Below are 17,873 nucleotides of genomic sequence, written 5' to 3'. Positions count from 1 at the left end.
CTAATCCAGTGGTCGGCAAACTCATTAGTCAACAGCCAAATATCAACAGTACAACGATTAAAATTTCTTTTGAGAGCCAAATTTTTTAAACTTAAACTATATAGGTAGGCACATTGTTATTAATTAGGGTACTCCTAAGGCTTAGGAAGAGCCACACTCAAGGGGCCAAAGAGCCGCATGTGGCTCGCAAGCCGGCCCTAATTGAACCTGGGACCCTTTAGTCCACTGGCTGATGCTCTATCCACTGAGTCAAACCAGCTAGGGCTATACTTGTACGGTTTTTAAAAATATATATATTTTTATTGATTTCAGAGAGGAAGGGAGAGGAGAGAGAGAGAGTAACATCAACGATGAAAGAGAATCATTGATTGGCTGCCTCCTGCATGCTCCCTTTTGGGGATGGAGCCTGCAACCCAGGCACCTGCCGTTGACCGTAATCGAACCCAGGACCTTTTAGTTCACAAGCCGACGCTCTATCCACTGAGCCAAACCACCTAGGGCTATACTTGTACATTTAATGTGCATTATTAACATTCTCCAGCACTCTCATTTAAGTCTAAGCATTCAGTAAACATTAAGTGAAGTCTAGGTTTGTAATCTTTATTAATATCTGTGCACCTGCGACTAAAACCACAGCGGCCGGGAGAAGCTCTGGGCCTGGACCTGCCCCTTGTGGTCTCTGCACCTTCCAGCCGGGGGTTGATCCGGGGATATTTCTGATTCAGGGGGTTGAGGAGCCCAGATTCCTCTAAGCCAGTGGTTCTCAACCTTCTGGCCCTTTAAACACAGTTCCTCATGTTGTGACCCAACCATAAAATCATTTTCGTTGCTACTTCATAACTGTCATGTTGCTACTGTTTTGAATCGTCATGTAAATATCTGAAATGCAGGATGGTCTTAGGCGACCCCTGTGAAAGGGTCGTTCGACCGCCAAAGGGGTTGCGACCCACAGGGTTGAGAACCGCTGCTCTAAAGTGTCAAGGCTGGCAGCAGCGGTGGCAGCTGGGCAGGGGGGTGTGGGAAGGAAAGTGCCCGGGGCAGTTGCCAGGGAGAGTTGTGCTGGACCATGTGTGTGGCTCTGAGGCCCTCTCTAGTCCCAGTCCAGGCTGTGGCCGCTCCGTTCTCTGGGGCCATGGTTAGTGGGAAGTGGGGTAAGCTCTGCTGCAGGACTTCCCACGGGGTCATGATCTGGGAGTCGATACTTGCTCCAAAATTGCTTGTGACACAGGCAGGCTCAACCTAGTCATCCCTAGTAGAGTCCAGCCATTGCCCCGCCCAGGGAGCTGTCTCTGCGGAGGCTGGTTCCCCGTCTGCCCAGCAGGTGGCGATGCTGGGTTGGAAGTGCCTTGAAGGTTAGTAACTAAAGGAGGTTGTCGACATCTGTCCACCTAGAGAGAAGAAATGGCCCTGCTCTTCCCTTGCTGGGTAAACATCCACCTTTGCTGGCCAGTGTGCTCAGTGGTAAGAGTCAGCCCACACACCTGAAGGGCAACAAATTCAATTCCCAGGCAAGGGCATGTACTGCGGTTGCAGGTTCCATCCTTGGCCCCGTTGGGTCGCATGCAGGAGGCGTTTATTCTGTGTGTCTCATCTCTCTCTCTCTCTCTCTCTCTCTCTCTCTCTCTCTCTCTCTCTCTCTCTCTCTCTCTCTCTCTCTCTCTCCCCCCTTCCCTCCTCCCTCCTCTCTCTCCTCCCACCCACATCATTTTGCTCTGTCTAAAAATCAATGGGAAAATGCCGTGTGAGGATTATAATAAAAAGACCGTTTACCCTGCCTGCTTCGCTGAGATGGGGCTCTGCCTGCACAGCCCCCCTGTCCTCACACTCCTGCCTTTGCCCGGGATGTTCCCCCTGCAGCTGGGCACGCTGTGTCCTGCCCAGGAGCTGGCAGAGAGGAGCCCGAGGCAGGCCCCTGGGAGGGATTGGGGTTCTGTGTCCGCCCGAGAGGAGCTTCCAGGGCTCTGCTGTCTCCATCCAGTCTCTCCAGCCTGGTCTCCCCGTCCCCAGGCCCCTGGCCCGCTGCATCTGAATCTACTTTCTCTGGGAGAAGCCCCATGATGCTTTGGGCCCCACATCAGTTCCCCTTAGGAAAGTCCTGCCTCTGGCCAGCCCACACCCACCCCTGAGGCCCACTGGGTGTTGTTTGAGTCTGTTTTTGCATTTTGGGGGTATCTTTCCACTTTCATTTAAATAAAAATACCCGATTCTCAACCTGTCCTGGACATACCATGGGTTCTCCAGGAATTAGTTCTGTGTCTTTTCAATGCTGAGAACATTCTGCAAGCGTTCCCAGCAGGAGAGGGTTGGTCTCAACATGATCCCACACTGTGGGGTGCATTCTGGTTGGTGTGCCCACCTGGCTGATTCTGGCCTGTGCAGAGCAGAGCCCTTCCCTTGTAGTGAGGCTCTGGGGGACAGTGGGCTGTGGGTGTGTGGTTGACGGAGAGGTTGGGGGCTTGGGCAGGGTTGGTGAGGGTGGTTCTGGCCAGCACATGGGGCAGGGTCTGCAGTGGGTGGGCTGAAGGAAGGCTCCAGTGAGGAGCAGCAGCCACGGGCGGGCACAGCTGAGACCTGTAAAGCAAGGGCAATGCAGCTCCTTAAAGCCTCACTTGAACCTGAGACTGACGATGAACCCAGCGTAGTGTATGTTGTGATAAAGGGGGTTTATGTTCCGTTAAATGTGTATCAAAGAGACCCCTTCCGTGTTGTCATCCTCAGTGAGAAAAGGAAAACATTCCCTGCACACGTGCAGGCTTTTCTCCCTTATGAACAGTCAGGTGTCTAAGGAGGTTGGTTTTCTGCTAAACGTTTCCCACATTCACTACACTCATGGCCTTTCGCCAGTGTGACCCCTGTGCTGTTCAGTGAGCTTAGAGCTTGGGCTAAACAGCTTCCCACAAATACTACCCTCCTATGGCTTTCCTTGTGTGAACTCTCTTGTGGACTAGGAGGTCGTCATTGCACCAAAAAGTGTTCCCTCGTTCACTACCATTATGTGCCTTTTCACCAGTGTGAACTCTGGTGTTTAGGGAGTGTAGACTTTTGACTGAAGGACGTCCCACAGTGACTACACACATATGGCTTTTCTCCAGTGTGAGCTCTCTGATGCTGAATGAGAGCAGAGATATGCCTAAATGTCTTCTTTTAAAAAATATATATTGTATTGATTTTTTACAGAGAGGAAGGGAGAGGGATAGAGACTTAGAAACATCGATGAGAGAGAAACATCGATCAGCTGCCTCCTGCACATTCCCCACTGGGGATGTGCCTGCAACCCAGGTACATGCCCTTGACCGGGATCGAACCTGGGACCCTTCAGTCCGCAGGCTGACGCTCTATCCACTGAGCCACACCGGTCAGGGCTAAATTACTTTAAAAAATTTTTTTTATTGGTTTCTGAGAGGAAGAGAGAGACAGAAACATCAGTGATGAGAGAGAACCACTGACCAGCTGCCTCCTACACAGTCCCCACTGGGAACCGAACCTGCAACCCAGGCATGTGCCCTTGACCGGAATCGAACCCAGGACCCTTCAGTCCTCAGGCCGACACTCTATCCACTGAGCCAAACCAGCCAGGGCAAAATATATGTATTTGATTTTATTTTTTAAAATGTACTTTTTTATTGATTTCAGAGAGGAAGGAAGGGAGAGACACACACACACACACATCAATGATGAGAATCGCTGATCAGCTGTCTCCTGCACACCCCCTACTGGGGATTGAGGTGGAAACTCGGGCATGTGCCCTTGACCGGAATCAAACCCAGGACCCTTCAGTCCGCAGGCCGATGCTCTATCCACTGAGCCAAACCAGCCAGGGCAAAATATATGTATTAATAAAAAAACCTTTCCCACATTTGTTAGACTCATACTTCACTTCTCCAGAATAGACACCCTGACGTTGAACAACTTCCTGGCTGTGGCTGGCGGCTTTGTCACTTTCGCCCCAATGGTGGTGAGGACTTTTTCCACTGAGAACTTCCTGTGAAATCTCACTGCCCCTGTGCGGCTCCTCAGCGTTGAGAGGGGCCTGGTGCCGGAGAAGCCCTGAGATGCCTGGGAAGACTTTCCCACCCTCCCCGCTGGTGGAAGGCACCCAAGATGAGAAGAAGGTGCACCTGGTCACTAACGAGGCCCTGGGCGGCTGAAAGACTACATTACCCAGAAAGCAATGCGCTCAAGTCAGCGGAGGTAAAGCGCATTTTGGTGGCTGCTCATTCCATTAGGGCGGGACTTCCGGCGTCCTCCTCCCCGCGGACATTTGGATTTTTTTTGTTCTGTTCTGGGACTCGGTCTTCAGCCCATGGGTCTCGGGTAGGAGAAGGCAGCGCCCCCGCGGGACAGGGTGTCTCTGAGGCTGGTTGAGCCCCAACACCCGGGACCAGGGTCCCCGAGGCTCCCCGACTCCTCTCCGCCGACAGAGGCCCCTCGGCCTCACCCCATCGGACCCTCCAGCCTCGGGGCCGGCGCCGCGCGGGTCCCGCCGCCCAGGGCGCAGCGTCCAGCGCAGTGGGGCCCCGGGGTGTGAGGGGAGGAGGGCGACGGGCTGCGGGGCCGCCGGGGGAGGCCGTGGGGGGCTGAGCCGGGAGGGGGGCACCCAGGCCTGGTTTGTGTCTAAAGGCGACAGAGAGGCCGAGCGGCGGGTCCGGGAGGAGGTTCACTTCCTGCTCAGGGCGCCGGGGCCGGGGGTGGCTGTGAATAAAGGGGGACCGTGAGCCCCGAGGTAGGCGGGCATCACCCGCCCGGGGCGGGGCCAGGGCCCTGAGCAGCCGGAGCCCCTGGGTCCTGGGGTGGGTGCCCGGCCCTCAGCCCTTGAGTTCCCACCGGTTCCTGCGGGGGCAGAGCCGCGGGGGGACGGGGCTGGGGGGCTCCTGTCAGGGCCTCACTCTCTGGTGGCCTCTGAGGTCGTGGGGTCCTGGGCCGTCGGCCCCTCTTCCCGCCCCGGCCCCGGGGACACTCAGCCCAGAGTCCTGAGGCCACGGCTGGGGCTTTGTGACGTGGACCCTGGTTTTGGCAACGAGTGGAATGAGAGGTGGGGGTTCCTCCCCGACACAGGGACCAGAATGTGCGAAGGCTCAGAGTGAAGACGGAGCTGGGTCAGGAACTGGCAGTTGTACTTTAAACTACACACACACACACACACACACACACACACACACACCTAGCTGGTGTTGCCCAGTGGATAGAGCGTTGGCCAGTGGGCTGAAGGATCCCAGGTTTGATTCTTCTCAAGGCACATGGCTGGGTGGGGTGCTCAATCCACAGTAGAGGTGGGCAGGAGACAGTTGATCAATGATTCTCATCGTTGATGTTTCTAACTCTCCCTCTACTTTCCTCTCTGAAAGCAATAAAAATATACCGTTAAAGTAATAAAATTTATATATATATATATATATATATATATATATATATATATATATATATAATTTGATTAACTTTAAATGTAGAAAGGAAGCAAGAGGCATAGGCAAGGATATGCCTATGGGGGCTGGGGCTGTGGGAGTGCAGTAATTCTTCCATGAGAAAGAAACAAGGATCAGTTCCCTCCTGGATGACCCCTATGTATATCCAGTCCCAAACCCAGGCAGGGGACTTGACTGAGACTGGTTTGTATCTTCGACCTCTTAGTGGTGGGTTGATGCTTAGTCAACTGACACAATCAGCCAGGACCGTAGGTCACTTTAATACAGGGATCCATGGTCAGGATGGTAATGGTAGTGGTAGCTCAGAGGATCAGTGTGACCCTGAGGTCTGGTTTCCGGCTGGGGCCCCTGTTTGTGGGAGGTGGGTGTCATAACACAGCAAAGGGACAGAGTGGTCATGTAGAGTGTTGAAGAGATAATGGCTTTGCAGTGGTCAAGGCCTTTAAAAGATGAGTGGACATGAGATGAATTGGAGGCTGAAGAGTAATTCACACAGGATGAGACTAAGGCTGGTACATAGTTACTTCTCTAAACACTCACGGGGATTTTGGCTGTGACCCTTGGTGTGACCTGGGCTGTTGCAGTCAGACTTGTGGATTAGCTTAGAGGCTTGAGTGGTCATCTGTGAGACTCACTGGGCTTGGGGCAGAGAGCCATCGGGGCTTGGAGTTGAGTGATGGGTAAGGGGAGATATGTTGGCTGTGACTCCTGAAGGGACATCAGGTGCAGCACCAGGCGAGGTGGGCTCTGGGAATCTGAGATCTGATTGTGTTTCTCAATAATTGAGGTTGAAGGAAAATAGAGTCATGGAGAGAGGCCTTCGTAGCAGGACTCCAGGCTGCCTCTATGAGTGAGGACTCTCAGCGTCTGGGCAGGACTTGATCCTGTTTGAATTTGGCAAGCATTCTCTGGACCACACCTGCTGAGTAATGAGTACGAGGCCAAGGAGATGCCTGTGGGGGCTGTGGGAGTGCAGGTGTGAGAGAGGTGTGGGAGAAAGAGTCATGTGCCCTTGGTGAGGGAGAATGAATTCATGGCCACAGGGCCCTGATATTGACATAAGAGTGAATGAAGGTGAGTCTATTTCTGCTGGTGTCTGGCTGATACAATAAGGGGGATTTTAGGGAAATTGCCTGAAAAGAGTGGTGTTGTGGTGCTGCGTGCCAGTTCCATAGGTTTGCCATTTACCTACCCTCCTGTCTTTTGTTGTTGAGGGCTGACCCACTGATCCATTGGAATGAGAGCATAAGTCAGTGTTACCTGCGCTTGAAAATCTCCACTGGCATGGGTGAGAGAGAAGGGAAAGAGAAAAATAGAGTATGAAGGTGGTGAACTACGATGTTGGAAAAGAAGATGATTAGGAAATAAACTGTGCTCATCACGACATATTTGTGTTACATTTGACATTGTACCTGTGGGAAGGAAGCTGTGTGAGAGACGTGTGGTTCAAAGAATATGAGCAGCAGGTAGTGCAAAGTGAGGGCCTCAGCACCCGGGACTGGGGCTGTAAGGGTGAAGTGTGATCTCATGTTTTCGGTGTCTTTGAGGACAATCTTGGGGACTACGAGGGTATCGCCTGACAAGACCAGTATCAAATTACTCACACTGTCTTTATGGCCAGCATCTCACCCTATGTTCTTGACACCCACTGTATTGACAAGGGGCAGTGTGGCCTACATGGGAGGCCCAGAGCTCAGGTATTTTCTCTCTGCTCAACTGCCTTTATTGTTATGGGAAGACAAAATTTCAGTAGGAATTTAAGAAGACAGTGACTTTGATGGGACAAAGGCCTGCTATCTTCTCTCATGTGTGGAATAGAGGAAACAAATGGATGTGGAGGGTGGGGAGTATGCCAGACTTGGGATCTTAGGAGAAGATTTGATCATGGGCTGTGCTGTCCCCATCACAACAGGATATGGACTTTGAGGACGTGGCCGTTGCCTTCTCCGAGGAGGAGTGGGGGCTCCTTGATGAGGCTCAGAGACTTCTGTACTGCGATGTGATGCTGGAAGTGTTTGCACTGGTGTCATCTGCAGGTAAGACCTTCACATTCCCCCAGTGTCCTGAGGTGATGTCCCATAGCCAGACCATAGGCCCTGCTAATTCCCCCCACTGTCCTGTCAAATGCGCTATGGCTGCCAGGGATGAGCTCTGTGGAGAGCCCTGAGCAAAGGACTCCAGGAACATCCCTCACACCCGTTGCCCCAAAAAGTACAGGAAGTGTTCGGGAGTCAGGAGTCTTGCATTGAGCTTACTGGGTCCCACCTTGCACATTCTCTTCCTGGGAGGGTGACTGTCCACATATAGGGCTTTCACTTCTTCCCCCTTCCTCTGGTTCAAGGTTCTGTGTGACGGCCTGTGCCAGGTTATGGTCTTTCCTGACATGAGCCATGGCCTGTTACCGTAAGACCTCCTTAGTTGTTTGTAAAATTCTCTTTCCTGAACACTATTGCAAGAACTGCTACTGCTCGCCTCTTCATCACCTGTCCCTCTGCACTGCTGCCTCTGCAGTACTCCTCAGCATGAACCTGCACATGTGTTATGAGGCGCACATATGTGCTTATGCAGTCCTTGAAATCACCTACTCCTTTATTGAATTTTATTTGGAAAAAGACCTACCCAACCTCCTGCACAGCTTGCCCCTGTCACCAGCAAACAAGCCCTGCTGAGCACTGTTAGCAGAAGACTGAGGTGGAGATCTGGCTTCTCTTCCACGCGGTCCTTGCCATGTGTTGTGTTATATTTCTGGTGAGGGTTTCCCTGTTTTGTGATCCTCAGTGGCCCAGACTTCACAGTAGCCTCTTATTTATTTATTTTTTTAATATATTTTTTATTGATTTTTTTTTTTACAGAGAGGAAGGGAGAGAGATAGAGAGTCAGAAACATCGATGAGAGAGAAACATTGACCAGCCACCTCCTGCACATCCCCCACCGGGGATGTGCCTGCAACCCAGGTACATGCCCCTGACCGGAATCGAACCCAGGACTCCTCAGTCTGCAGGCCGACGCTCTATCCACTGAGCCAAACCGGTTAGGGCTCTTATTAATCCTTCCTGCCCCTCTCTTATTTTCAGACAATTGCACGGAACCCATGTATTATGTGCAAAACACTTTTCTATTTGGACTTCCCCTGTCACCACAACCAACATTCATTTACTCAGCATTTCTCTGTTTGCAGGTTGTTGGCATAAAACAGATGAGGAGGCCTGTTCTGAGCAGAGTGTATGTGTACAAGGGGAGTCACAGATCAGGGCTTCTAAGACAGAGCCAGCAACCCAGAGGACCCATCTCTGTGGGAGGTGTTTCTCAGTGTTCAAAGACATTCTGCACCTGACTGAGTCACAAACAGCAGACTTTGAGCAGAAAGCCTTCTTCAGTGACGCATGTGTGAGAGACTTCTGTTTCGGTGCAAACCCTCGCCAGCAGCAGGGGGAAGCCAGTGGAGAGAAGCCCTGGAAAGAAGCTGTGGACAGGGCCTCATTTGTGACCAGGTGCAGCTTCTTCTCATCTTGGGTGCATTCACCCAATAAGGAGGTTGGGGAAGACTCGCCAGCCATCTCAGAGCTTCTCCAGCATCAGGCCCCTCTCGACACTGAGGAGCCACACAGTGGCAGTGAGATTTCACAGGAATTTCTCAGTGGAGAAAGTCTGCACCAGTGGGATGAATGTGACAAAGCTGCCAGCCACACCCAGAAAGTTGTTACTCAGAGTGTCTGCTCCGGAGAAGTGAATTATGAGTGTAACAAATGTGGGAAAGTTTATAGACGAATCTCTAACCTCATTCGGCATAGGAGAGTTCACACTGGAAAAAAGCCCTTTGAGTGTACGGATTGTGGGAAGGCCTTCAATCAAAGGTCTTACTTAACTAGACACCTCCGAGTTCACAGTGGAGAAACGCCCTATGAGTGTAGTGATTGTGGGAAGTCATTTAGACAGATCTCTACCCTCAGTCGACACTATAGAATTCACACTGGAGAAAAGCCTTTTGAATGTAGTGATTGTGGGAAATCATTTAGACAAAGCTCTACCCTCATTCGACACAAGACAGTTCACACTGGTGAGAAACCCTTTGAGTGTAGTGATTGTGGGAAGTCATTCGGGCATAGCAGTTCACTTACTCAACACCAGAGAGTTCACACGGGTGAGAAACCTTATAAGTGTAGTGAATGTGGGGCGTCATTCAGGTTCTTATCTACTCTCACACATCACCAGAGGGTTCACAGTGGAGAAAAGCTCCATGAGTGTACTGACTGTGGGAAGTTTTTTAGAGAAAGTTTTTCCCTCATTCGACACCACAGAGTTCACACTGGAGAAAAGCCTTATGAGTGCAGTGATTGTGGGAAGTCATTTAGACAAAGCTCCACCCTTATTCAACACCAGAGAGTTCACACTGGAGAAAGGCCATATCAGTGTAGTGATTGTGGGAAGTCATTCGGGCATAGCAGTTCACTTACTCAACACCAGAGAGTTCACACTGGTGAGAAACCTTTTGAGTGTCGTGAATGTGGGAAGTCATTCCGGTACTTAACTGCGTTCACACATCACCAGAGAGTTCACACTGGAGGAAATCCATGAGTGTCCTGATTGTGGGAAGTCCTTCAGGCAAAGGTGTACCCTCACTCAACACCAGAGAGTTCACACTGGAGAAAAACCTTTTGAGTGTAATGTATGTGGGAAATCTTTTAGGCACAAGAGAGGTCACACTGGTGAAAAACCTTTTGAACGTAGGGAAATCTTTCCATCGAACCTCTGCCCTCATTCGACACCACAGAGTTCACTCTGGAGAAAAGCCTTAAGTGTGCAGGGAATGTTTTATCTTCCCCATTCCCCAGGCTCCTGGCCCGCTTCAAGGACACTGAAGGAGAGACTGACTTATTTACCTGAATATAATCCCCTTTTATTTATTTTTTAAAATATATTTTTATTGATTTTTAGAGAGAGAGGGAGAGAGAGCTAGAAACATCAATGATGAGAATCATTGATTGGCTGCCTCCTGTACGCCTCCCAACTGGGGATTGAGCCTGCAAGCAGGGCACCCTGGCATGTGTCCTGACGGGAATCAAGCCAGCGACCTTTTGGTTCCTGGGTCAACGCTCAACCACTGAGCACATCCGCCAGGCTATAATCGTCTTTTAAAGGAACATACACTCTGCTAGGTTCCTCAAAAGTTTGTGATACAAGGGAGGCTTTAAAGAGCTGCATTGCACTTGCTAATGTGCTGAGACCTACCTCGTTGATGTTACTGTGAGTATTTGTGGCTGAAGTGACCTCCTCTACCACCTGGCTCACCTGAACAGTGTGCACCAGTCACCACCCCTGCGTGCTCAGGGGAAAGGAATTCTGTGTTCTCCCTTGTGCTTAAGTGAATTTTGAACACTCTGAGCTCTTGGCAGGATCCTCAATCCTTACTATCTGACCAGGAAATGCACCTGACCCAGGTTTCATCCAGAGCTCCCATCCTCAGCTAAGAAGAGCTACCTATTTCAAGGACAGTGTGGGTCTTGCATTTCGTTGTGATGAATTGTTTCAGGTTCTACTTCACCAACCTGCACACCGCTTGCCCTGGTTTGTGATGTTTTTGTAACGGTGTTTTTGCTTTTGTACCTTCAGTTTTGTTGGTCCTATTCACTGCCTGGGATGATTTGCAAGCACAGTGGTGACCTGTCAGCATGGAGAGCTACCAGATCTTGTGGGGATCCCAAACTGTGTGCTTCTGAAGGGACAGCAGAAAATCACTCTTTGTCCAATATTGGCTGATTTTGCATTAGTGCCCAACACCTTGAAATAAAGACCACTTGACTTTGTGGTTCGATTTTGCAGGTTTGATCCCCAGCACCACATTGTGGCTGGTGCGGGAGACACCCACCCATTATTTCTGTCTCATCCTCCCTTCCACTCTCTCTTAAAAAGGACCATCCACCTTGCTTCGCTGAGATGGGCCTCTGCCTGTACAGCCCACCTCTCCTTATTGTCTCCCGCCTTTGCCCGGGATGTTCCCCCTGCAGCTGGGCATGCTGTGTCCTGCCCAGGAGCTGGCAGAGAGGAGCCCAAGGCAGGCCCCTGGGAGGGATTGGGGTTCAGTGTCCGCCTGAGAGGAGCTTCCAGGGCTCTGCTGTCTCCATCCAGAGGCCTCTCCAGCCTGCTCTCCCCTGCCCCTCTGCAACTGAACTTCCTTCTGCATCCGGGAGAAGCCCCCTGATGCTTTGGGCCCCAAATCAGTTCTCCTTTTGGAAGTCCAGCCCCTGGCCAGCCCACACCCCTGAGGCCCACTGGTGGTCTTTGAGTCTCTGTTTTTGAATTGTGGGGGTAATTTTCCACTTTGATGTTATTAAAAACTAGAGGCCCGGTGCATGAATTCGTGCATGGGTGGGTCCAGCCGGCCTGCCCCAATCAGGGCCAGCTGGAGCCGGCCAGCAAGGGAGAGGGGAGGTGGGAAGTTGGCCGACTGGCCCTGCCCCATTGAGCCAGTGGGCCAGATGCAGTGCACGTCATAGTGACTGGTCGCTCCAGTCGTTCCAGTTGTTGGTCATTTTGGTCGCTTGGTTTTTATATATATAGATTCCTCCCCCCTCCCCGCCCCCCCCACACACAGTCCTGGAGGTTGCCGAGATGCCTCAGGAAATGGTGCTGTACATTCTCAATGGTGAGAACCTTCCGCAAAACATGCGGTTCCAGATGGTGAGGCTTGGTCTCAATATGGTACCCCCTGGAGGGAGAGCGGGGTGTTGTGGGTGGTGTGCCCGCTTCCCTATGTTTGGCCTGTGCAGAGGAGACCCCTGCTTCTGAGATGAGGTGATAGTCCTGGAATCTGGGGGACGATGTACTGCTGGGGTGTGTGGTTGAGGAAGCAGAGAGGTGGGGGACGAGCCCAGGGTTGGTGAGGGTGTTTTCTGTCAGCACATGGGGGCAGGGTCTTTGGGTGGGAGGGCTGAGGGAAAGCTCTGGTGATGAGAACTTGCATCTGGTTGGATCGACGGGGCCCACCCAAGGGCGGGCACAGATGAGATGAAGGTCCAAGGGCATGGACACTATTGGGCCCAACTGTCCCAGACCCTGGAAATACAGAGTCCCCTGCCCCTGGGAACTGGCGTTCTAGTGGAGGACATCCCACAATGACTGGGCCAGGATAGCAAGGGCAGGCGGCAGGAGCTCAGGGGGAAGGAGAAGAGGGGTGGTCAGGGGGTCTCCCTGGGAAGGGGTGACAGAGTCCACGTGGGTGGCATGTGGGGAGCATGCACTGCCCATTTGGAAGCTAAGGGTCACTGTGGCTGGCTCGGACAACCAGGATCAGGAAGTGGGGTCCTGGCTGGAATGTAGCTGCTGTGGGAGGACTTAGCCTCCTCCTCAGGTAGCCTGGTTTGCCTAGAGCAGTGATGGCGAACCTTTTGAGCTCGGCGTGTCAGCATTTTGAAAAACCCTAACTTAACTCTGGTGCCGTGTCACATATAGAAATTTTTTGCTATTTGCAACCATAGTAAAACAAAGACATATTTTTGATATTTATTTTATATATTTAAATGCCATTTAAGAAAGAAAAGCCAACCCAAAAAATGAGTTCATGTATCACCTCTGACACGCATGTCATAGGTTCGCCATCACTGGTCTAGAGCCCCAGGCTGCCTTCGGATGGGCTGCTGTGCTGTTATGTTCAGCAGAATCCGTGCTCAGAGGGTAACGTACAGTGCTGAATGCAAATAAAGAGCCCAGTGGCATAAATGTTTGTTCTTATTTATGTATCTGTAGCCCTAGCCGGTTTGGCTCAGCAGATAGAGCATCAGCCTGTGGACTGAAGGGTCCCATGTTCGATTCCAGGTCAGGGCACATGCCTGGGTTTCGGGCTTGATCCCTAGTGTGGGGCATGCAGGAGGCAGCCAATAAATGATTCTCATCATTGATGTTTCTTTTTAAAAAATATTTTTAACGATTTCAGAGAGGAAGGGAGGAGAGAGATAGAAATATCAATGATGAGAGAGAATCACTGATTGGCTGCCTCCTAATGAGGATCAAGCCCACAACCCGGGCATGTGCCTTGACTGGAATCAAACCTGGGACCCTTCTGCCTGCAGGCCAACGCTCTATTCACTGAGCCAAACAGCTAGGGCTCAATATTGATGTTTCTCTCTCTTCCTCTTTGAAATAAATAAAAAAATATTTTTAAAAAAGTGTATCTGTAAGGTACTTTAGTATACTTACCACAAGGATAGTTCTCCAGAGGAAAATGACAAATACAGAAATTTACAAGGACAGTAATGATGGTAAGCTTCCACAGAATTGCAAAAAATTCTGGCCAAAGGTCACAATAATAGGGCAGGATATGTAATAGATGAGATAATATTTGAGAGGATGGGAGCCTTAGACATGTACAACACATCTGTCTTAAGAAATCATCTTTAGAAACCCGACATCAGCCTCCACGTGCTCTCCAAGGGATTCTCTGCTTTAGGAAAGACTGCAAGTTGACTTACTCAGACTTCCTGTGTTGCCGGCAGTGATTTTACACATTCTGTACGTAAAGCACAGTTTCCAGTTCACCATGAGCGGTCCCCACTCCAGTGGCTAAAGCTACTGTATGTTGGAATCCCTCAGAATCACCTTCTTACATGGGAAAGTTAAATTTTTGTTGTTGTTGTTAATCGTCTCTCCAGGATATTTTTCAATGGATTTTTAGGGAGAGTTGGAGAGAGAGAGGGAAAGACAGAGAGAAACATCAATGTGAGAGAAACCCATCAATTGGCTGCCTCCTGCACAAGCCACAGCCAGGGCCCGGGCCTGGGAGGAGACTGCAACCAAGGTACATGCTCTTGACCGGAATCAAACCCAGGACCCTTTGGTCCCCAGGCTGATCCTCTATCCATTGAGCCAAACTGGCTAGGGCTCCCATTGTCAAGTTAATTTTTATCACTCAAAGATGAACCTAAGTTTTAAAAAAATAAACAGATGACTTACTGCATAAACCATCAGATTTTAGTGCTTAAATATAAGCAAGAAGAGGATCATGACAATGTCACTGATAGTGTGGGATTTTACTGAGATCCATGATACTGATTTTCTTAGCCTCTTAGGTGTAAGAAGAGAGACTTCCATTGGGTTCAGATGATTCTGATTACTGTTCTAGAGAGAGAGCTCTGGATTCAACAGTATGTTCTGAAAAGTTGACTCCTTAATATCTTTTTAATCCTCATCTGAGGATATGTTTATTGATTTTAGAGAGAGAGGACAGTAGACACAGAGAACAAAAGAGAAACATTGATGTGAGAGGAAGCAGTTGTCTGCCTTATGCACTCCTACCAGAGATGGATTCCTCACCATATGTATATGCCCTTACCAAGAATGGAACCCTCACTCTGGCTCCTAACCGCTCACCTGCCTGCCTGCCTGATCACCCCTAACAACTCTGCCTGCCGTCCTGCTTGCCACCAACTGCCCTCCCCCCGCCGACATACTCACCCCCAATTGCCCCCCCCCTTGCTGGCCTGCTCTCCCCCAACTACCCCCCCCCCGCGGCCTGATTACCCCTAACTGCCCTCCCCTCCTGGCCTCATCGCCCCTAACCACCTCTGCCTCAGCCAGCCACCATGGTTTTGTCCGGAAGGTCTCCCAGTCTAATTAGCATATTATGCTTTTATTATTATAATCAGACAATTGACTTGAGCCGCTGAACCTCGATTTCCTCTCCAGAGAGGATTAAATGAAATAATAATAATGCAAGTAAAGCATTGAATCCAGGGCCTGGCACGTGTAGTGAACATTCAGTAACTGTTAGCTCCATAGCTGCACACTGTGTGTGCTGACTGCAGACATGCAGACAAAGTAGGAAATAACCTGTTGGCATATGTATTCGAGTTTGCAAGACAGCCATGCAGGCCTTCCCTGAGCTGGTCAGGTTATCACGTGGCCCCTTTTACATCCACACTCTGTATAAGAAATCAGCTGCAGACAGCACGCCTCCAAAACCTGAGCCCAGCCCTGGCCAGCTTGGCTCAGTGGATAGAGCGTCAGCCTGCGGACTGAAGGGTCCCAGGTTCGATCCGGCCGAAGGCACATGCCTGGGTTTCGGCTCAATCCCCAGTGGGGGGCGTGCAGGAGGCAGCCGATCCATGAGTCTCATCATTGATGTTTCTATTTCTCCTTCTCTCTTCCCATCTGAAATCAATAAAGAAATATATTTTATTTTATTTTATTTTTTTTAATATAGTTTATTGATTTTTCACAGAGAGGAAGGGAGAGGGATAGAAAGTTAGAAACATCGATGAGAGAGAAACATCGATCAGCTGCCTCCTGCACATCTCCCACTGGGGATGTGCCCGCAACCCAGGTACATGCCCTTGACCGGAATCGAACCCGGGACCCTTCAGTCCGCAGGCCGACGCTCCATCCACTGAGCCACACCGGTTTTAGCAAGAAATATATTTTAAACAACAACAACAAACACCTGAGACCAGCTAGCGAAAGCTGAAATTGTCCTTTCCCAGCGCCACTCAGCGCTCCAGCACCAATATCTGCAATGGGCAGTGAGCACTGGCCTCCTAATACCACCTGCAGGGCCGAGAAGAGTGCATTCATTACCCAGAGGGCAGTGCGCCAAGGAGGTTTAGCCAATGAAAGCCCAAGAGAGGGTCCTGGAGCTCATCGGTTTGGGCGGGACTTCCTGTGCCCTGTATCCGGCGGTCATTTCGACCTGGTTGTTCTCAGAGTCCCAGGCTCCACTTCCGGGTCAGCTGGAGCAGGAGGCGGAGCTGGGGCGTCCCCGCTGCGCAGGGTGTCCCTGAGGCTCGTGGCACCGCAACCCCTAGGACTGGGGTCCCCGAGGCTCCCCGACTCCTCGGCTTAGAGACTTGGACTCAGCGTCACCCCCTCGGACCCTCCAGCCTCGGGGCCGCCGCCCAGGGCGCAGCGTCCAGCGCAGTGAGTCCCCGTGGGGACCCGGGGTGTGAGGGGAGGGCGACGGGCTGCGGGGCCGCCGGGGGAGGCCGTGGGGGGCTGAGCCGGGAGGGGGCACCCAGGCCTGGTTTGTGTCTAAAGGCGACAGAGAGGCCGAGCGGCGGGGCCGGGAGGAGGTTCACTTCCTGCTCAGGGCGCCGGGGCCGGGGTGGTTGTGAACTTTTCCCAAAACTGCCCAGAGGAAGAACAGACTAGAAGGGAGAAGGGAGACAACAGCAGCTGGGCCCGGAAGGAGAAGCCCTTGGAAAGATAAGGAACTTGCCCCGGCTGGTGTGGCCCAGTGGATAGAGCGTTGGCCTGCAGACTGAAAGGTCCCGGGTTCGATTCCCGTCAAGGGCACCTGCCCGGGTTGCAGGCTCGATCCCCAGTAGGGGGCGTGCAGGAGGCAGCCGATCCAAGATTCTCTCTCACCATTGATGTTTCTGTCTCTCCCTCTTTGAATTTAATAAAAATAAAAATATAAGACTGTCAAACTACAGCGGGAAGGCCGGGGAGGGTGGGAGGGCAGGAGGGGGGTGGGTAAGAGATCAACCAAAGGGCTTGTATGCATGCATATAAGCATAACCAATGGACATAAGACATTGGGGGGGTGGGGGTAGGGGAGGCTAGGGATTGTCAAGGGCGGGGGGTGGGGGGGGAAAGGAGACATATGTAATACCCTTTGTAATACTTTAAGCAATAAAAAAAAAACAAAAAAAAGAGAAAAAAACAAACAAAAAAAAAGAAAAAAATATATAAGGAACTTGTCAAGGGTGTGCACTGAGGGCGAGCCCTGAGGCCATGCAGGCATCTGGAGGTCACCAGGCCCCAGGGCTGGGCAGCCTGAGCCCCTAAGTCTGGCGGTGGTGGCCAGGCTCTCCACGGACCCTTTTCTTTCCACAGATAATCGCTTTGAAGTACTGGGGTTTGGGGTTTGTCTAATCGCCTTGAAGTATTGGTGTTGTTCCCGGGAAACCCCGGGGTGGGCTCTGAATGCCTGTCGCAATGTCCAGTAAGGAAGGCAGGGTTGAATCCTATGAGGCCTTCATTGGGAAGGCCAGCCAACCAAGAAGACAGGGCAGTGGCTCTCAACCTTCCTCACGCCGCGACCCTTTCATACAGCTCCTCATGTTGTGGGGACCCCCAACCATAAAATTATTTTCGCGGCTACTTCCTAACTGTAATGTTGCTACTGTGATGAATCGTCATGTAACTATCTGATATGCAGGATGTATTTGCATTGTTACAAATGGAACATAATGAGAGCATCGTGATTCATCACAAAAACAATATGGAATTATGTATGTGTTTTCCGATGGTCTTAGGCGACCCCTGTGAAAGGGTCGTTCGACCCCCAAGGGGGTCGCGACCCACAGGTTGAGAACCGCTGAGACGGTGCTTACAGGCATCCAAAACCTGACTTACAATCAGGTGCAGGCGACAGGATTCTATAGGGAAAATGGGCTGGAGTGGGCGGGCAGAGGAACGCAGCTGCATGCAGCCCTGAGGTCAGTAGAATTCAACCATTGT

The 17,873-nt window shown here is 51.2% G+C and overlaps 1 protein-coding gene across 4 annotated transcripts in view; it reads left to right on the top strand.

The window, feature by feature from the left end:
- Positions 1–3,456: 3,456 nt before the first annotated feature.
- Positions 3,457–17,873, top strand: part of LOC132216450 (zinc finger protein 501-like) — a 33,180-nt gene continuing 18,763 nt past the window's right edge. For 2 of the 4 annotated variants that reach the window (XM_059665649.1, XM_059665648.1), the window contains exons 1-2: positions 3,457–4,509; positions 7,336–7,459. In XM_059665649.1, coding sequence (XP_059521632.1) covers positions 7,339–7,459 — 121 coding nt within the window. In that variant the 5' untranslated portion in view covers positions 3,457–4,509; positions 7,336–7,338. Of the gene's footprint in view, positions 4,510–7,335; positions 7,460–8,601; positions 11,230–17,873 lie in introns of those variants that run through there. The other 2 variants (XM_059665650.1, XM_059665651.1) reach the window with 2 other exon arrangements.

The sequence above is a fragment of the Myotis daubentonii genome, chromosome 15 (genome assembly GCF_963259705.1).
Source record: "Myotis daubentonii chromosome 15, mMyoDau2.1, whole genome shotgun sequence".
In the NCBI taxonomy this organism is placed as follows: Eukaryota; Metazoa; Chordata; class Mammalia; order Chiroptera; family Vespertilionidae; genus Myotis; species Myotis daubentonii.
Note: the sequence above shows the minus strand (reverse complement) of the source record. Positions and strands in the feature narration are given on the sequence as shown.